Below are 22,206 nucleotides of genomic sequence, written 5' to 3'. Positions count from 1 at the left end.
TTATCTTTGAGGCAGAAGAAAGGAAGTGTCAGCAGGTACGTTGATAAGAAAACCTGTTTCTTGGAAGCTAGAATGTAATGAATTCGCAAGGAGTCCTGACAAAGATCTCACCCAAATGTCAACTGTTTTCTCTTCATTGATGCTGCCTGAACCGCTGAGTTCCTCCAGCATTTTGTGTGCGCTGCTTTGAATTTTCAGCATCTGCAGATTTTCTCATGTTTGGTACCCTGGAAGCATCTCATTCAACCACCATCAGTAGTGGAGCTGGCTTGGATTTTGGGTGCTACTGGAGCACCGACGGAATGTTTGCAAATTTCCCTGCAATCCTGTGACATTGACTTGTGTTTGTAGTACAACTGCTAATTAACAAAGAAAACAAAGAATAGATCCTGAAATTATGTGAAGATTTGATTAGCAACAAGGTTTAAAGCTATGAGGAAAAAAAAACTCCACATAGTAGTCCCAGAACAGATGAAATCAGTGGGGCAGACAAAACCAAGTTAAATATTTAAAAAGAAAGTGAGAATAAAGCGAAGAATGGTATATTAATGCATTGAAAAATAAGTAGTCATTAACTTCACTGAGGTGAAGGTGAGAAGTGTCAGGACTAGTTAAATTTGCTTAAATAATTCCAGTTAATATGGAAATTACAAAAGATAAAGATCAAGAAGTTCCAAATAAAATGTTCAGGAAGCAACTGAGACATTAATAATAATTTTCAGGAAGTTATAGCAATGAAGAGGAGCGAAAATTAACAGCTATGGCAATATATTGGGTAAGAAATTTAAAGACTCAAACAGATTGATGAAGTTCTAGAATTTGGTCCGGCCTGACCAATTAGACAAAGAGATGGCTTGTGTGACAGAGTACCACAGACCAAAGGAATTGAAAATAATGGCCTTGAATTTTCCCAACTTCTTTTGCAGGATATTTAGGCTCATTATCACAGGGAACAAATCAAGAAAAGTCCAGATGAAAGAGGGCCACAATCAGCTAACATGTGGAAGTTGAACCGGTGCCCACAAAGAATGCAGAGCTCTGCGTAGGTTAAATGCACACTGCTATGTGATTCTCCTCCAGTTGTTACTGCCATTTCTCTTCACTTAAGTTTATAAGAAGACCTTTTCAAAGTTTTACACCATCACTTACAATAGAGCCATACAAGAGAAGCATAATGCCTTTTCTGCTGAATTTTGACCTGCATTTCATAGTTTCCACAGTTCTCTATGTTCACCAACCACCACCCACCCCCCCTGAAACTTTCCTTATTAATCTAAAAGATTAATATCATCAAGAGATCATCACCAGAATAATCCTGGCTTCATACAATCAGAGGTGCTTCCTATGTCCTATCTATCCATCCCCTACCCTCCTGCAATTTAAAAACAACTTATTTTCTTTCTTTCTCATTTCTAATGAAGAGTCGTCAACCTGAAACATTGGCTGTTTCTCAATTCATGACTGATTATTGAATGTTTCCAGCATTTTCTGCTTTGATTTCAAATTTAAAGCACCTGTAGATTTATTTTGACTTTAAAAAGAGAAACATCTTTTAAGAATATATTCAAGAGCTAGTCTCCAGAAATCTCAAAATCATGAAATTTTCTTTCCCTTTCACATGAGGATCTTGTGTTGAAGAATCATTAAAAACAGGGAATCTTGAACGTTCGACAAAATAATTAAAACTAATACTGTCAAGCACTGAGTCAAAATAAATGAAAAATATCGATGGACACTATTTTAGATTCAATAGCTTTTTGACTAAGGAAATATTCAGAATAGCTGCATTCAGGCATCAATTTTTAAATGTGAAATGTTGCAACTGCTGAGCAGATATTACAAACTAGTTAGATTTTATGGCTAATTTGATCGAGGTAGAACAGCTTCTCAAGTACGCCAAAATGTTTTCTTTAAGTCACTGGCATATAAAAAAAATGCTAAGACTGGAAAATTCCAGTGTCTTATCTTGTTCACACATTTTAAAAGCACCTGCTGGTACCAATATTGTTATTAGAATGTATTTGTTACTGATATAGCTATAGAGATGGTAAACTAACATTGATGGTATACAAATTCATTTGAAATATTTTTAAAAGTATATACAGTTGGGTTTAATAAGTTGTACAATTTATGATGGGAAAGGAAAGAAAACTCATTTTATGTTTGCGCTTTTATCTATTAATGTTTGGAGCTGGTACCCAAAAGCTGGCTAGAATACAATAGGGGACATTATTGAGAAAAAAATACGAGGAATTTGCCACAGCTTAACTGCTAGTCATCTCTTACTTCTGAACTAAGTGGTATGAAACTGGAACTGGACGAAATGGTTTCCATCTCCAGATGAAAGACCATTCTACACTGACAACTGGCAAAAGCACACATAAAATGGAGAAAAACACAAACATTCAAAAAAAGTAAAACCCAATGTCCTCTGGACGGAAGAGGATGCAATGGAATTACAGTCCAGTTAATTGAAAAATGAGACATACTGTTCTTTTAATTGCAATGTTCTATACTAAGCATTTATTTTGATTCAGCTAAATAACTAGGGGGATGAGAATAATGACTACTGAGGAATAAACCTTCTGTGCATCATTTCCAATCATTTTGGTGGATGCTTATGAATGAACTAATGTCCTCAGTTTGTTTTCTGTGTATTTTTAGAAACTGGTGGCAGCAGATAACACTGATGCAAGCAAACCAGATCTGGTGGCCTGATTTTAAACACATAAGCTGCATCACTGTGAAGTTATTTCTCAGCCTTCAAGTTCTGTTTTTAAACAGATAACTCAATGATACAGTTCACATTGCGAAAGCACCATTTTTTTCTTTGTCTGCATTATAACACTATAGGTAAAATGTCATACGTTCCTCCTAGAATTTCAAAGCAGAAGCATTCCTTCATACAGGTCATTCCCACACAGAATCAAAACAATCTTCTTTGACGCAATAACACCAGTCGCTGCTGAAGTTTCCTTACAGAGGTGCAAATTGATACAATCAAACTTAGAATGCCAACAATAAGAAAGAAAGTCGGCTTTCAAAGCATTTTGGAGAGTTGTTGAACCTCTTTCATGATGATATTTGAAGGAGAAAAGACAGACAGAAATGATACATTAAAATATACAAATAATCTCACTTTTATGTTACAGAGTCATACAGAAATCAGGCCCTTCAGCCCATTTAGTCTGTATTGATCAACTCTCCCCACTAGATCTTCAACCTCTCCTCCATACCCAACCAACCCCTGCCCCATCAACCCTCAAGTTTCTATCGCTCACCTACAAACTTGAAGAAATTTACAGTAACCAATTAATCTAACAATACATGTCTTTAGGATGTGGGTGGAAACTGGAAATCTTGAGGAAACCCATGCAGTTTCAGGAAGAAACATGTAAACTTCAAACAGACTGCACTCAAGGTCAGGATTCAATCCTGATCTGTTGTTCTGTGAAAGCAGGTGCTCAATGGAAACCAGGAGAAGCAAGCATCTATAGTCAGGAATTAGTGAAGTTTGCATCAGTGAGTGATTGAACATCACAATATTCTTCAAACAGACCAGTGAAAGCTTCCGCCACGAGTGCCACAACCTTGTTGTTAGGGGGTTTGTGGGCTTGCATGCCTCAATGACCCAAAAAGCTATGTTGGCTAAAGTTAGGGCCTTGGGCTTTGGTTCCTGATAGGGTCACTCATGACAAACAGGTCAAAGGGTAGAGGCTGATCCACTGGTCCTCCAGATTTGGGGGTTCAACTCTGGGCCAACAACACTGACTGGTCAAAAAAATTGTTACAGAAACAGCCATGAAAAATGATTCTTTATCTGTGTGCAACAATATGGACAGACAGAGATGGAAGACCTTTGCTGCCCTAAATCCCTGTAGCAGAATGGGTTATAGGAGTAAGAGAAAGAGTTTGTGTACATTGATGAAAGACAGGTCATAGCTGGCAAATCATATTTAATTGTTTGAAGAGATGCCTCAAGAAATTAATAACAAAATAAGGAAATCTCTATTGATATTTATACAAAGATTTCCAGAAGACATAATAAATTGCCTTACATGTATGAGTATCAGTCACTAATACCAACACCCATGTATTCTATAACTACAATGGATACAAATGGTAATCCATGCCCTGTGTATTTAATGCAAGCAGCTAAAGATACATTTCTTTTACTTTTATCTATAAAGTTAAAGCTTAACAAATTAGAAGCAAATTGTTAAAGTGGTAAAGAAATTGCCCAAGCAGCAAAATCAAGGATTAATATACATTGACTCATTTGAGCTGAATGTGATTTATTGAGTTCATAAGGACCTGTGTTGGAGCTGCAACCACTCACTATAGTTATATACTTCAAGCAGCACACATAGCTTTGCTCATGGCATGGAGGCAGAATTGTTCCAAGTGCTGAACAGCATTAAATTGCAAAACTTATTTGAGCACCCAGTTAAAAGACTTTTACATCAATGCCTGCAAAGTTAAACTGAGGTGCTTTCTGAGGAGAGTAAAGTAAAATTATTTTTTAAGGAAAAACAAGCTGCTCTCTAATACACTGATGCTTGAGGGAGACTGTGTGCATGAATCAGTTGCAGCATCTCTGACACTGAAACAGCAACAATATCTCAATAGCCCTTTTTCAGATACAAAAAGCCACAAGAAGCAATACTCAAATGGAAGTTCTTTTCCTTTTAGCAGGCTGAATGAATAGACATGAATGGGAGGCCATCCATCTTGGAGAGAGAACTCCAATTTATAATGGCAAGAAAAGGAGAGGAGTGAAAATCCAAGTGATTGAGGGGCCTGTCTACATAGATAACTAAAATATGAAAGATGGTTCAGGAACATAATTGAGAAGGGCAACAGGATCTGACCTGTTGTTCTAAGAGGTAGCAGACCTGGAAGTTGTTAGATAGTATACAACAGAGTCCTGATTTGAGCACAAACGAAGCACTTCACATATCCTAGGCACCAGACCCTACAAAGGATATTGGCAAAGAAAGGAGTGAAGTGAAGCTTTATCAAAATGACACCCGGATTCCAAGGAGAAATTACACAAGTAAGACATATTCTTTAAAATTTGGGAGGAAAAAAAATGTGGCCCCATTGAGGCAAGATGGTAGGAGAGCTGATATTAATTTACACTGATATAGTTAAGTCAAAAATATTAACGCCTCCTCTATGACACTCTCTTTTATAAGTAACTTGCTAATTTTGAATCAGAGGCTGATATTGTTAACTAAAGATATTGGTGCACATATACAGCATGAAGGTGGGTATTTGGAGTCAGCCTTTAATGGCTTGTAGTGTTTGATTTTTCACGTCTCGATGAGGAATTTATTCATCATAGGCTTGGTCTATATTCATTCAAAAAGAACATCTGTAAAATTACCTGAGGGTTTCAACACTCTGGAATTCAAGTATTACAGCACTTCAGTTATTTCAAAGTCATGGTTTATGCTTTTGTTTACTGGTTGCCATAACTTCCCATATGTTTAGAGAAAGTATGTTCACACCAGGAAGTGTAGAACATCATTGGACACCTACGTGAGCAAACTGAACCTCACCACTTGCTATAATTAGAAGAAAAATAAATTTAGCCTTGAGGAGTAACACAGTAGATTGCAGTTAATTGTGTCATCAATTAATCGGGGAGTCACTTATTTGGGACAACTCTTAAAGAGCAAAAATTAATCTAGAAAATAGCCGGGATAGTTGGGATAAAATGCCGCTTAATTAGGGTAGGAGACTGTTGTAGAATATTTTCTAACTAGCATCAAGTCTTGTGCACGTTGTGTGGCCCTTAGACACTACACCGTGCTTAGAGCAAACAGTTTTTAAAATAGTGTCAGTTGTGTGCATTTGTGTTTAAAAAGCAGTGGTTTTTGTCATTGATAGTTGGTGAGAAGTAAGCAGTAAGACAACTCAGAACGGTTTTGTTCACTGCGTTTTCAAGCATTCTGACATGGAAATGTCCGAAACAGCAAGAAGCGAAAATGAAATGATTTCACTACTTCAATTTCGGAACTACAAAGAGTTTGAAGGTGTCAACAATCACCTTGAATGTTATCTTTGGTCCCCATCTGACACTCAGCTCTTACCTGTGGCTCTAAGTAGCTGTTTGCACATGACAGTTTCCACACCTTAGTACATTGCATTGAAAAGAGGGCTAAACTAGGTGAGGGTAGCAGCAGATCTTGTACTCCTATGAAAGAGGGATATACCCGTCCTAGCACGCGAAGTCAGCTCCAGCAGACTGCGCAGATGAGATCTACAGTGACATCCAAAGGCTAGGAAGGCAGTTCTGCAACTCTACATAGACAGCAAAGGGCATGACGAGGCACAAGTCGAAATCATCCACAGCATTCAGGGAAGACCTCCGTTGTGATGTCTACTTGTCCACTTGACCCAGACCTCCCCGGGGTCAAGGGAGTGAAACTGCCCCAGTGTAGGAGCTTTTTTTTTGACAAAAAACCTTAAAAACACTCTTCTGCACAGGTTTCCTGTTACTACTGGATACAACATACAACCACCAGTACTATTAGCAGTATTCTAATTTGTTCTATATTTCATTTAAATACATAATTTGTAACTCAATTAAACAGCTGTTTGCCTTTTTTAAAAAATAACCTTTTAAACTATTTCCAAGAAACTTTGGCTAACTCGGGCAGCTACTTAATTGGGCCAAAATATACTGGTCCCGATGTTGCCCAATTAACCAGAATCTATTTTTCCTGTATTAGCCCTAGCGTTAGCCATCTTGTTTACAAAACTATTGCTGAAGTTGGAGCTACAGTTGACTAAAAGACCAATGAGTATCTGAATTTCAATTCTATAAATTTATAGGTGGCTGAAAATTTTATCAATTACCTATATCTGACAAACCTGCTTTTACCATCAAATAAATGTAAACATCCTGCAAACAAATTATCAATGCCTTTCTTACAACTTGAAATAAAGCTAAACAGAACTTACCTCAACAATATCTGAATTGGTTCTGCTTTCATGGGGTTCATTATACTCTGTATACTTGAGTAGAACTTTGTCCATGTCAGTGCTAGCATACTGAAACAATTTGTTTGAACTGTTGAATATTATCAAAGCTATTTCACAGTCACACAATACACTCAGTTCATAGGCTTTCTTCATTAATCCAAATTTTCTCTTTGTGAATGTAACCTGCATTAGGGAAAAAAATAGAAAACAGGAAGTTATGTTTGACTTTTGAAATAATAAGAAATCATGTACCATCAAACAAAAGCAAAATGAATTCCAACAGATGAAAATAACTGATTTAAAATTGTATTCCTATTCCATATTAGGTAACAGGCTTGGAAAAATATATTAGCAGTAAACATACAAATGATGTAAAACAAACAGAGCTCAAGAAAAGCTGTAGCTGATGTAATTACTCCAAGCCATTGCTAATATAAACGAAGGATTTCAACCTTTTCTGTAACATACCCATTCTCAACTCTTTCTACAGAAACAGATAACAGTCATCTAATCTAAACCAGATTTTTGATTAACAGCCGTATTTATAAGCCTATTAAATTTTGCATGGAATGTTCTGTCACAATCTACTTAATTGTTGATGTCCAAATATCAAGTTAAGCTCTGAGTTCTTGAGAAACACTTTTTTTCTCTCAACCATGTTTATCCAGTTCCATCAAAACTTTGAAATGTTCCATTAGGTCATGTAGATTTTTTTTTAAAAGTAAGAACATGGCTCATTTACTTAAAAAGCAACAAGAGTTTTGAAACGAAAGAAAACAAGTTGGTCAAAACGGTCTCCAGAGTGAAACACAATTATGACTGTTTCTAGGCCTAGGTTTAATCATAACCTGCTCTGGAAATTCAACAGGCACTTCTGGTCAAGATGCATTTCTGAGCATCTGATATAATTTTCCATTTATCCCCCATCTCCTCTCATCATCCCTACCCACTTATATATGCACTTCTCACAGTGATTAACCAAATGTTACAATTCATCCAACCCCTGGCATCGAACTCCATTTGGAATCCACGTAGTCCAAGGTTTTGTAATAAGTAGTTTCTTACCATTATTATACAACTGTAGATTAAAATAAACATAAAGCTGTGCAAGTTGCAATCTCATAGCATTTTTTTTTTAAATTTGACAGATCAGCACTAAGCTCACTTGGGTTCTGTCTTCATGCCTGCAGAGCCAGGTGGCCAGAAATTGTCTGCAGGAAAATTAAACATCCTCTCTGTTCATCAATTCATCCAGTCAATAAATAAAAATTCAAAATATGCTAAGAATAACAAAATCTAATGGATACAATTATATTTGTACAGACATCACATGGTTTATCCAGACTGCTAGGAAAATCACCCACAACCCAGTGAGTATGCATGAAGAGTTTTAAGTATGCTGCTGTGGGAGGAGACAGGAAACCATTGCATGTCTGATAATCCTAATCTTTAAATTTGAATTTAAGATCCAACCTAAGCGGAGTTTATCCAGTTATTGTCAAGACATGTTTTCAACCAGTGGCATGATAGCACTGTCAATCTGTGGCCCTCCAAAAGATATATTTTTTGTGTTAACTTTTGAAAGAACCTACTAAAATTTCATTTTTTTTAAAAAATCCGTTCTTCTTGTAATATACAAAAAATAAAAAAGCAAAAAGGCTCTCATCTGTTCCAATATCACAATCTATTTTTCAAGAAAAAAAGTGATAAATTATACTAGTCTGGAAGACTATTTACTTTTTTTTCTCTCATAGGACAAAGAAATATAATTTAATGTCATTCTTCTCCATATATTGACCAATTTATGAATTGATCATGTGTTTGCTCATTCAGCACCCCACCCATTTCCAAACCTATTTCTGATTCCTTTACTTCCTTATTTGTGACAGAGTCCTGAAGAAGGGTCTCAGCCCAAAACAGCAATTACTTATTCATTTCCATAGATGCTGTCTGACTTTCTGAATTCCTCCGGCATTTTGCTATTAGAAATATCCATAATATTAGGTCAATGGCTTTCCCAATAGGAATTCCCCTTGAGTTACTTACTCTAGAAAGAGGAAAAATACTGGAAGCGTGCCAGGCCGACGGTCAGTCCCTTCCCATCCACATTAGCAAGCAAAGTTATACTTGGCTAGCTATCAGTATGTGGAGCTGTTGACATTTTCTTTAGGTCAACAAACAACAAGCATAGAGTTCTACTATCTTCTCCTTGTACCTTTCGAATGGAGCTGCCAGAGAACACGAAAGTTAGCTGCTCTCCAAACATCTTATTACTCCTTCTAGGCACTCCATAATTCTATCCTGTAGATAGTCTGTCAAAAGCAAAGATACACTCATCTCGCTCTTTCCATATCACCTCCAATTTGAAGTTCTGCCGCTGAATTATCAAAGCTCAAGTTCACTGCCTCCACACTTATTAAGCAGCTATTGGGTTCAGCCAAGCTTTTTTTTAAAATAGCCATTGAAGAAACAAATATTTATTAAAAGAAATCAACTTCCAATATTTTGTGAGTATATTTAAACATGTTACTACTTATCATTTCAGTTGCATTCCTTTAAATCAGTTGGTCATATCTTTAAACCTAATTTCCATCTCATTTCTGTTGTAGCTTCCACAGTGAGGCCAATGTGAAGATCAAATCTTCAGAACTGGCATATATTGCATTGTCTAAGGGGCGGCAGCAGCAGCAGTAATCCTGGTCCTTCCTATGTGCTCTTAGAAGACCTGGACTACCCACAGAAGGCATCTCATGGCTGTGGAAATATTGTTTGTCTGCCTCTTCCCTCTTCCACTACAATAGCATGATATCAGAATCCTGGTGACAAGAGCCCACAAATAAACTGAGGAAAAGATTCAAAGATGTGTTCCAAGGCGAGCCTCCTCGAAGAAATGCAACATTCCACCAATTTCTGGGAATCTCTAGCACATAACTGCTCCCAGTGATAAAGGGGCATTTGGATGATACTAAGAGCACAACAACTCCGCATAGTAGGTAGCAGGTGTAGACCACCTGACAGATTTCCCACCTGCTCTTCTCACTGGCCAGAGTGGGAAGCAAGTCTTTCTGGAGAGAGGGAGTGGAAGGGATGAAGGATGAGGAAAGATGGAGGGAGGGAGGAATCAGGCCAGAAAAGAGTTGAATGTCAAAAGTTTCCCTGCATTTTTCTGAAGCTAGTGACAAGCCGCATGAAAGGGTTGGAATGTTTCTGACAGTAGTTTCAAGAAGTGAACAGCATGTGACAACTAATACACCATTTATTTTAGCTAGGGATCTCTTTTACATAGCATGAATGAACACTCATTTAGACATGGTTGTGTCAAATCAAAGAAAAATTAAGGCTTAAATATAGTTCAATGTGATATATTGTTAAATAGGTCATTTTAACAACTTTGTACAAATGGGTTAGGAGCTAAAACCACCCAATATGATTAGTTGTGTGATGGATATTCACTTTCTGGGCAAGGGGGTCTCATGTTTTGCCAAGCTTGGCTTTCTAAACACAGGTTTGCAAATAAGTTCTCCTCATAGCTCAGACTTGCTGGTTCACAGCATCCTATCTAATGCTGCTCAAAGAGGTGCAGTAATAGACAATGGATTATTCAGTTTCACTTGTTTCAGAACAGGCAATGATGACTAAATTGCTCATTCAAAGAAGCTTGCAGATTAAAAGGAAACAATCACTGAGTATATCATTAACTATTTCATCAGTAAGACGAAAGAGCTGATTGTGGACTTCAGGAAGGGTGAAACGAGGGAACACTACCAATCCTCATTGAGGGATCAGAAGTGGAGAGAGTGAGCAGTTTCAAGTTCCTGGGTGTCAAGATCTCCAAGGATCTAACCTGGTCCCAACATATCGTTGTAGTTATAAAGAAGGCGAGACAGCGGCTATACTTCATAAGGAGTTTGGAGAGATTTGGCATGTCAACAAATACACTCAAAAACTTCTATAGTTGTACCGTGGAGAGCATTCTGACAGGCTGCATCACTGTCTGGTATGGAGGGGCTATTGCACATGACCGAAGGTAGCTGCAGAAGCTTGTAAATCTAGTCAGCTCCATTTTGGGTACTAGCCTACAAAGTACCCAGGACATCTTTAGGGAGTGGTGTCTCAGAAAGGCAGCGCCCATTATTAAGGACCTCCAACACCCAGGACATGCCCTTTTCTCACTGATACCATCAGGTAGGAGGTACAGAAGCCTGAAGACACACACTCAGTGATTCAGGAACAGCTTCTTCCCCTCTGCCATCCGATTCCTAAATGGACATTGAATCGTTGGGCACTACCTTACATTTTTAAAAAAATATATACAGTATTTCAGTTTTTGCATGTTTTTTAAAAAATCTATTCAATACATGTAATTGATTTACTTGTTTATTGATTATTATTTTTTTCTCTCTGCTAGATTATGTATTGCATTGAACTGTTGCTGCTAAGTTAACAAATTTCACGTCACATGCCGGTGATAATGAAACTGATACTGGGAGGTTTATGTGCACACGGTAGTTAGCCTTACAGCAGTAATTGAGGATAGCTTGGATCTATATCGCCAAGAGACTTTTAGACAGTTTGTGTAAAAAGGGTAGTTGAGGAAATACATGTCTGAAGTCACCCAAGTGGCAGAACAAGTGTGCAAGCGTAGAGAGCCATTTAGGCTCATTAGAAAATGGAATAAGGAACATCAAGTAAATTAAAGAAACAAGGGGTGAACTGGAATCTGTTTCTCTGGCTTCAGTTTCTTCAGTAGATGATTCTTTTGATCATTGATTTGTCTTTTTAGTTTATAGGAATTGTGCTTGTGCTTGGAAAATTCTTTATGTTTTAGAAATGGCTTGTAATTTGGAAAAGTTTAAAATAGAAACCCTCTGAGAGTTTTTAAAATGTGTTCTAAGAATGTTGTTTGGATTTAAACATGTATCACTAAAAATAATTGAACTATGTTTAAACTACGTTGTTAGCTGGAGGTATCTTCTCCTTGGTAGGGAGAGGGGACCCACCACTCAAACAGCGGTTACTGGCAGCTAAAACTCACCGTTGATAACAACCAGGGAAAGTGAACTAGTTTTTGAACATTGGGTAGTTGCAGTATAACCTCCCTTTACTGAGGATACGCTGGCTATTTATAACCAATAGGGCTTAAGGTCCTCGTTTGAGTTTAGAACTTCGCAGTTAGCAAATGCAATGCCATCACATTTGCCTTTGGCTGCAGAGGTATCCCAAGCAAAATCACTGAGGCAGAGAACTGTGGAAGTTCACAAAAAAGGAAACTGACATTCGTCTTGTAATCTTTGTGAAAGCAACCCGAACTTTTATGTTGCAGCTTTATAAAACTTTGGTTCAGCTGCATCTGGAGTATTGCGTACAATTCTGGTTGCCCCATTGTAGAAAGGATACGAAGGCTGTGGAGGGGATGCAGAAGAGGAGAGGTCAAATAAACTTGGGATGTTTCCTCTGAAGCAGCAGAAACTGAAGGAAATCTGCTGGCAGTTTATAAAATTGAGAGGCATTGAAAGAATAGACAGCCTGTATCAAGGTTAAAATACTAGAGGGCATATATTTAAAGTGAGAGGTTTTGTTCAAAGGAGATGTGCAGGCCATTTTTGTTAAAAAAAGAGAAAGTGTGTTGATTGCCTGAAAAGAACTGTAGCGGTGGTGGAGGAGGCAGATATGACAGAAACATTTACAAGGCTCTCAGGCACATGAATATGCAAAGAATGAAGGGATATGGTTTTGTGCAATTAGACATTATTAGCTTAATTCATTCAACACAACATTTTGTGCTGAAGGTCTTGCTCTTGTGCTATATGATTCTATGTTCAAAATGTACTTGTACTTTTTTTTAAAAACATGCTTCCTCCCCGACCAAAACACTACTGGGATAAGCATAGTTTCTCTGGGGGAAAATTCCAAGAGTGTCATCAAAATTCACTGTTTAAAACCCAGTGCAATAGACAAAAGTCACTGCTTGCTCAAAGTATCAAACATTTTCTGTAGTTTTTAAGTTATCTCATTGTGACAGTTGATTAAAATCATAGTACAAATAAACAGTGTTTGGCATTTTTTTTCTGATTGGTATAAAACACAAAATCCCATTGAACGTCATTAACATTGTTATTCTAATTGATGCTGTCAACTGTAAAGAAAAAGGTACACATTTCATTGCACATTTATCTCAAAAGTCACATGTGACTCTAGCTTCAGAATTCTGAACTCCTAAATAGAATCCCACATTCGTGAATTAAATTTAATCCCTCATAACAAATTACCAATTTCCCTTTGTAATTTAGCATCCTTTTGAAACTGATTTGACTCCAGTTTAATAGCATGAGAATATCCTAAATGAATTGCCAAACTGATTTAAAAAGCATTTCACTCAAATGTTCACATCTCAGACAGCAATATACTGTAATATGCCATAATGCAATAAAGTTACACTGAGCAATGAAACTTAAGTCCATGAAAGGTCAAAAATCACAAAAGTACAGAAAATTATTAATATGACTAGGCTAAGTAAAATTTCCCAAATGAAGGAGCAGAATTGCATGTGAAGCATCCAATATCTAGTGAGGAAGAAATAAAAAAAAATATAATTTTAATCAGTAAGTCAGGGAAAAAGGGACGGATCTGAATAGTTAATAAGGGACATACTTAATAAGACTATAAGATATAGGAGCAGAATTGGGCCATTTGGCCCATCGAGTCTGCTCCACCATTTCATCATGGCGGATCTATTATTCCTCTCAGCCCCAATCCCCTGCCTTTTCCCCATCTCCCTTCATACCCTGACCAATCAAGAATCTATCAACCTCTGACTGAAATATACGTAAAGACTTGGCCTCCACAGCTGCCTGTGGCATCGAAATCCATGTATTCAACACTCGCTGGCTAAAGAAATTTGTCCTCATCTCTGCCCTCATCTCTGTCCTAAAAGGATATTTTTCTATTCTGAGGTTGTGTCCTCTGGTCTTAGACCCTCCTACCACAGGAAACATCCTCTCCACATCCACTTTATCAAGATTTTTTACCATTCAATAGGTTTCAATGAGGTCACCCCTCATTCTTCTGAATTCTAGTGAATAGAGTCCCAGAGCCATTAAATCCTCTTCATATGACAAGCCATTCAATCCTCTTCATATGACAAGCCATTCAATCTTGGAAATATTTTTGTGAAACTCCTTTGAATCCTCTTCAGTTTCAGCACATCTTTTCTAAGGGGCCTAATCTACTACCTGACAGCATCCCCCATCAATTTCCATGAAGTGTAAATTTGGCACAATGTGCGAAGTGAGCATATCAGGAATGGTTAAACTTAGTAAAATCTGGCACACTTTGGGTACTTTGTTTCATAGAAAAATATAGAAAAAATATATAGGTATAGGTTTCAATAGAGAGAGAGAAAAAATGTCCCCAATAAGTTTACACTACAAGTTTAAATGCATAAGATGTTTAGTTGTGAAGTATAAAGGTCAAAGATATAGAAATTTATTTTAGAATGCTGGCAAAGAGAAAAAAAATTTGACATAAAAATTCCATGTCATTTGTACCCATTTTCCAACAGAGGAAAAAAAAGTATGGCTCTGATCACAGTATTTAAGAACTTGTTCCCTGCTTTTGTACAAAAGTTTACACAATTTCATACTGTAAGCTGTTGAGGCACAGTGCCCAAGAGCAGCCTTCTATAACAAGACAAAGCCTTGCACATGGGTCTCAGCAACAAACTTTTGTTATGATTTCATGAATAGAGTTAACAAAATATATGGCAAAAAAAAGACTTGAAGTGGTAAATGTGAATGAATTTAGCCAAAAGTCAGATAAACATTTGAAGAAATTAATCAGAAATTAAGCTGATTTAAAAAATGAGTCCAATTCAAGAAAGCAGAATTAAAATTATAAACATGGGAACAAAATTCAGCCAGACCAACTCAAACTCCAAGTTTCAAAAGTAATAAGGCATTACACTAGTGGCACACAACATATTGGATTTCAGTGGAAGGAGTTCCTCTGGTTGCTTGGTGTGATAGTACCATAAACATGCACATGAACTCTGATGATTTAAGCTTTGTGTTTCCATTTTATTTTTAAACGCATTCATGGCATGGGCATGGGACCCTGGCTGACAAAGCCAGCATTTACTGTTTATCCTGAGATGCTCTCAACTACAGCAACCTTTAGGAGTTTTGCTATTTATTTGAGAGTTCCAGGGTGTTGACCCAAAGTACAACAATGCATTTTCAAGTCAGGATGTTATGCAACATGGAAATGAACTTGGGTGAACAAGTCTGAAGGTGTACTGAAACCCATCCCACACATTTCCAAAACCTATTTTCTTACCTGTCTATTACGCTCATCCATGATCCTTGTAATCTGAATCTTTTTCCGCCCCATCTTCAACTTCTTTTTTCTAAGATATCAGTGTAGAATTGTAGTTTTGTCAGTACTTAATGTTCTAGTGCATGGTACAGATTTCTCTCATGAACTATCTTCCTGTGGACTTGTTCAGCTTTACTTCCCCTCTTTCAAAGCCTAGAGTGAATAAAAAAGGCAATAATAATGCATAAATTTGAAGCAATATTGATGTTAGTGAATAACAGTTCACTAATATGAAGTTAACTAACATGAAGTTAATGACCAGCAGTTATTATACAAACTTACATCACTTTTCTTTTTAATCTTATAGACAATAGAACAAATCAAATCTAAATTGAAGCATTCCAAAGGCAAAGCAATTTACAAATGTAAAAAAGCTACTATACAGGTATGAAATAACACTAATAAAGGAATACAAATAAAAAAAATAAACATTTAGAAAATAATTGGGGGTATTCACATTATAACAGAAAATGTTCAAGGGTAATTTGGTAGAGATGTTTAAATCACAGAAGGTCCAGGTCCTCCCCAGTTTGAGTACCTGACTTATATACAGCCCATATACATGGACAATCATTTGGGAAACTGGTGGGATGGATTTGCCGGCTGCTGTAGGCACCTTCTGCCGTGTGGGAACACAGCTTGCAGCTGAATTTCCAACTTATGTACTGTTCAGCTTGCGAAAAGGTTCACAGGAATTGAACCTTGCTGTATCCTGGAGGTGAGGGGTGGGTGGGGGGGGGGAGTGGACCCATGGTTGCAAACTAATTAGAAACAGATACTTGCTGGAGGTTCGAAAAGTTCTGAACATGGGGATTCAGAGCTTGGATTCAATGCAGGATATAGGAGAGAAAGCTTAAGTAATTTTTTTTTTCTGAAAATGATATGAAATGCAACCACAGGCAGTAAAGCAAAAATATATCAATATCATAAACCTAAATGTTAGAAAGCTGCTTGAAAATATATTGGAGCAAAATATTATTTCCTTTTATAGAATGTGATTTTATTGGATATTTTTCTGTGCAAAAATCTTCTGTGGATGTTGACAACATCCCATTAGTAAGGAGATAAACATTGGGAAATTTTTAAATTATTGATGATGGTGACATTTTATCAAGACTCAAATGCATCAAGATAGCACCAGAGCATGGCGACTTATTGCAAGCTGCTCTCTGCAGATCCACCAACCATTTGTTTGCATCAGCATATATCACTCAATCTTTAGTTAACTAGCTGAATGAAGAATGCAATTTTTGCAAGGAACAAATTAAGTTAATCCTTGAGTTATTTTTGATTTGGTTTTATTGTCCACACCATTTTTCTCTCCATCATCCAGTTCCTCATCTTATTGCCAGTGGGCTTTTAATAAACAAGTTATACGCACTAAAAACAAATAAGACATTTCATTTATCAAGCACTTTCAACGTGGTGCAAACAAAAATTGAACAAAGTGGAAAATTTCAGGGAATAGGTTGAAAGAGTTAAAGGAACAGAAGTAGACAGGTGCCTTGATTGCTGAAGAAATGACTTCAATAGTAGAATGATTACATGAAAATGCAAAGGGTTAATATTTTAAGGAAGTACTGGAGGAGTCAACATGGAAAAAGGATTTAAAATAATAGTGATAATTCCAAAAACTGATCACAGCAAACGAACAGGCAATGTACACCGAGGTAAATGTGATTGCAATGATGGCAAAGCCATTAGCATTCAATATCATTATTTCATTAAGCTGACAGCAGCTTCTGGACTTTTGTGGTTATGTATTTTAAGCCCTCCTGAAATTGTGGTTAGTGATTCATCCCGTCTCCGCAGCCGATGCTGGTTTGCATTCTTTTTTTCACTTTGACCATATTGAAGAGGTACATTAAATGCTTATACATTTTTAATAACAGAATCATTTTTGGTGAGTGGGAGATACTCCTGTAGGCCCTCCATATGTCTTTGCATACTTCCAAAAATTAAGGGAAATTAAGTGAATTAATGTGAACTTAAAAAACAGATTCATTATAAAATACCTAACATTGTTTCATTTTTGTTCTTGAGGTCCAGTTCAGAAGTACTGCTTGCAAACTTGGCTCCAACAGAAAACTATTTTTCTTTGAGGCTTTTATTTCCCTCAGATATAACATTTTAAGTTAAATAAAACCAAAAAAAGTGTTTGAGCTTCTCCTTTGTTCATGTGCACCGACTCTAATCTTTTCTTTGCACCCTGTTAGGGCATTAACTTAGACTTGTGCCCTTTCCTTTCCCGTTATGCTGTATGTGCTGATTACTTAATGCAACTGCTCAGCAAGCTTCATGACATCACAGCTGCGGAGCATCAGGGGTTTTATTGGCAACGGAAAAGGAGAAGTCCAAGTCAGAAAGCAAAAAGCAGAAAACTGCAAATGTTGGAAATAACCAGATGTTAATTACGGTACAAACACTGGTTAGGACTCCATATGTACTCTGTCTCTAAACAGTCCCATGTAACCTATTACATCCGACTGCCACAACAAACTGTGCCTCAACTGAATGCCACTCCGAAATGACAGTAACTTGGGTTTTTGCTCAAATGTTTAAACTGAGAGGTGAAACCATGAACTGTTGACACAACAGTGCACATTCCGTCCTCATGTGGCCACAGATTCCATTCAGAGTTCAGTCTGGCCTTCACCTTGATCTGTTATTATAAAGCTTCCAAAAATCTCAGTTAAAACAAAATCAGTAGGCTTTTAAATGGTACTTGTGAAACTGATTATTAATACATTGAGTTAGTATTTATTTACAAAATCCATGCAACTTTGCCCAATTTTCTTCTATTCCTCACAGATTGGTGCAACCCTGCCAAAGTTGAAGTTTTCACCTTAATTTTTGGAACATAAGAACATAAGAAATAGGAGCGGGAGTAGGCCATCCGGCCCATCGAGCCTGCCCCGCCATTCAATAAGATCATGGCTGATCTGTCCAACAATTTGCATCTTCACCCTCCATACCCCTCCCAAACATGTATTTATCCAAATTTCTCTTACGTGTTGAAATCAAACTCGAGTCCACCTCTTCCACTGGCAGCTCATTCCACACTCTCACCGCCCTCTAAGTGAAGAGGTTCCCCCTCGTTTAAATATTTCACCTTTTTTTAAATTATATCTTACTGTTTACTTTATGTCTTTGACTGTACTGCTGCCTCAAAACAACAAGTGGTTAGTGCGACGCCATTACAGCTCAGGGTGTCAGAGTTCGGAGGTTAATTATGACACTGTCTGTAAGGAGTTTGTACGCTCCCCCCCCCCACGAACGTGCCGGTCTCCTCCGGGTGCTACGGCCTCCTCAAACATTCCAAAAATGTTAGTAGGATAACTGGCCACTGCAAACCTTCCTGTGACTAGGCCAGGGCCAAATATAGGTGGGTTGCTGTGCGGAGCAGCTCGTTGGCCGCAAAGGCCTGTCCACGCTGTATATCTAAATAGATAAATAATAAAATTATACAACATATTATAGAATAATAAACCCAATCCTGACAACACTAAATATCACCCCTGGGACCATCCAGAAAAGGCAGGTCCCGTAATGAAAGACCTCAAAGTGGCCCACAACCTTGCTGTGGCTTGTGTGCCTCAATGACCCAGAGAGCTATAATGGCAGGAGTCAGGGCTTTATACTTTAGCTCTTGGTAGGATCACCCATGCCAAACAGGTCAAAGGGGAGAGGCCACCAATGCTCCAGGTTTGGGGGTTCAGCTTAGGGCTAACAACCCTGACTGGTCAAACAAAACTGTTACAGAAACAACAATGAAGAATCCTTCTACATCAGTGTGCGACGGTATTCCTGAGTCTCCTCCCAGGACTCGCATGACTGACAATAAACCAAGGGAAAGCTGTAAGGAGTAAGCAAAGGCATATGGAGGGTCTACAGGAGTATCCCCCACCCACCAAAAATGATTCTGTATTATGTAAAAAGTATGTTTGTAGAATAGTAATAATCAGTCTCTCAAAGGGCAGAAAAATCAACATTAATGAGAAATTCACTGGGTATTCCTAATTTTCCACTGTTCATCAGCTTGTTCAGCTGCAGCAAATTGGACAGGACAGCAATAACCAGCAACCATTAATAACCGGCACAATGAAAAATTGATTGTCACTTGGCCTTTTTCACTGCTGTAGCATATTAGTTTGATAGGGGGAATACTGATCTCAATGGGGAACTTCAGCAACTAATTTTGGTGATGTTAAACTAACGGGATAAATAACAAATCGTCCTAGCAGACAGGTTAACTTTATGCATGTGTCCAATTCGAGCTCCAAAGCAAACTAGGGAATATATTTCTCTTTAGCCACTCTCTCATAGAAGGTTGGCAAGGTAAACCAAAACTAAATTTAGAATGTATCCTATTATCCAATCACAATGGAAAAAGTGCTCAAAGTTAGATGCCTTGAAGCAAAAGCTCAAAGGGATAAAATATAAACATGTAGCTCTGATTCAGAATCAGAATCAGGTTTATTATCACCAGCATGTGATGTGAAATTTGTTAACTTAGCAGCAGCAGTTCAATACAATACATAATTGATTTACTTTATACAAAATAAAGTAAATCAATTACATATATTGAACAGATTTTAAAAATGTGCAAAAAACAGAAATACTGTATATTTAAAAAAGTGAGGTAGTGTCCAAGGGTTCAATGTCCATTTAGGAATCGGATGGCAGAGGGGAAGAAGCTATTCCTGAATCGCTGAGTGTGCGCCTTCAGGCTTATAACTGGATTCTTCTCCACAGAACCCAAAAGACTTTCAAACTTTATAATTCTCTACCTGATGATTTGTTGATTTTCAATTCAAATTAATTTATTTTAAACCATACAAGAAAAGGTTGTAGAATAGGACATATTCTGTTTAGTACTTACATTTTCTTTTAAAATAAGTGAGTGCATGTGTGGGGATAAAACACAAGTGACTGAACTGATAGAAGGGGAATGCTAAACGCGAGGAAAAGAATATTTCAAAACTAGAAATTGATTTTGGCACAATCAACAATCAAGTACTCAGACTAAGAGTCAGAAACAGGTTATTTGATTGTTTATTAATAGTTATGGGGTAAGTGGCCAATTTTTTATTCGTTCCAGTGGTGCACTTAATGAATATGCAAATTCTTCACAAAGGCAATGGAGAGCTGATCATAGAAGTCAGTGCAGTTAGTTTAAGGAATTTAAAGTTATGTGCGACCCAACATGTCAAAGTTGCTGATGAAATATATTATGAGAAATAAGCAAATACAAATTGGCATAACATTAATCCATTTTCATTTCCAACTAATCCAGGTTTGTATGGCAGCAACTCTTAGACATCCAACATTTAGTTTTAGCAATACAGAGAAGAAAATGTTCAAGAAATTTTTAAAAATGCTACATGGAACCAAGGTGCAGTCTTCATGAAGAGACACTGAATGTTTTCTGCCAAGTACAACTGTTCATTGCACCTAATGGAACAGAATAGCTTGGCAGCAGGCATCCAGTAAGTTTACAGCTTTTTATCTCAATTAAAAAGTGACCCCTGGGGACGCCTGCTAGTTCAGTGCATCACCCATTGTGGCACCAATTAAAACCATCCATTATTGATGACCTGCAGTATATAGCATCTAACTATAGAATGCCCATTGAAACTATGACAACATAAAGAGGCATTATGGTTAAGTGCTGTATTAGTTAATGGGTACAAATATTTACATTTTAACAGTAGTGGCTTTCACATTTACCAAATAGATTTTAAAAGATGGTTGGGAATATACTAAGCTCAGAATTATAACAATTGGATCTGGAAACAATGGGCCTGGAAATCAATCGTCATGTAAATGTTGAAAAATATTCTCAGAGTAAAAACATTAATCACTTACTACATCAAAGCAAGTGCTACATTCCAATAATACAGGTTTCTGCATTCCTTCAGTTCAAGATTCTGAAATGTAATTACTCCAACACTGACAGCCATTGGCCATCAGGAGTTAAAGTTCCTTCCCTCAAGGCCTAGAATGAATTTTCGCCTCTCCTTTGACCAGATATTCCTTAAAATCTTTTTAGTCAAGCTGAACCATCAGTTCTAAAGTCTTATTACAAGACTGGGTATAATTTTTTTTAATCTAAGGCACAACGCAAGTAGTAGTCACAGTGAACCAACACCACATGCTTAAGGCCCTACTTACTCTTATTCCATTACGTTGCTCACAACCTGACACTGAGCATGCACTCAAATTATTTTGCTTGTTAACACCCTCCTCTGACAAAACCTAAAGGATTCCTTGGGGGGGGGGAAGAGGGAAGAAATGCACTGCCCCACAAACTCCTGGGGCCACGCAAAGCAAAAAGGATGCATTCAAAGCAAAAAGGATGCATGGTATTGAGCTATAGGCCATACATTGCACATATGGCTTTGCCTAAGTGGCTGAAGAATTGCACTAACTCAAATCTGTGAGAAGTGACTGCAGTTCCTTCATTGTCCTCATTAGCCATCTAAAAACCCATAAACCAACAGTGGAAGCAAGTCATCCTCAAGCCTGGAGCAATGTCTAAGCAAAAGAGTAAGCCAATTGATTTTTCTCTCCCTCCCTCGGATCCTGGCTGATTTGTTTCTTTGTTGTTAATTCAGGTAGATAATAATGTTAGCTCACTGCCAAACCCTAAATAGTTATTCCCTGATAAATTAGAACACTATTGACAATTAATTTTGCTCTAGAACCCTATTATACAACATAAGAATAATGCCTGTGAAACAAAACCTTCTAAGTATTAGCAAGTGCAATGTATGTGCATATAAACTTTAGGGACATCAAGTTGAGATTCGGTGGAATAGTAGTAATGATTTCTCTTGC

General features: G+C 37.4%; 1 protein-coding gene across 8 annotated transcripts in view; it reads right to left on the bottom strand.

Moving 5' to 3' along the window:
• The window catches only part of mef2aa (myocyte enhancer factor 2aa), a 192,326-nt gene that overhangs the window by 102,430 nt on the left and 67,690 nt on the right, over nt 1–22,206 (bottom strand). For all 8 annotated transcript variants that reach the window (XM_072278263.1, XM_072278260.1, XM_072278255.1 and 5 more), the window contains 2 exons: nt 15,328–15,519; nt 6,973–7,176 (listed from right to left, as the gene is read on the bottom strand). In XM_072278263.1, the coding sequence (XP_072134364.1) occupies nt 6,973–7,176; nt 15,328–15,381 (258 nt within the window). In that variant the 5' untranslated portion in view covers nt 15,382–15,519. The remainder of the gene's footprint in view (nt 1–6,972; nt 7,177–15,327; nt 15,520–22,206) is intronic.

This window comes from Mobula birostris, chromosome 14 (assembly GCF_030028105.1).
Source record: "Mobula birostris isolate sMobBir1 chromosome 14, sMobBir1.hap1, whole genome shotgun sequence".
Classification (NCBI taxonomy): domain Eukaryota; kingdom Metazoa; phylum Chordata; class Chondrichthyes; order Myliobatiformes; family Myliobatidae; genus Mobula; species Mobula birostris.
The sequence above is the reverse complement of the archived record's forward strand: the minus strand, read 5'-3'. Positions and strand labels throughout refer to the sequence as shown.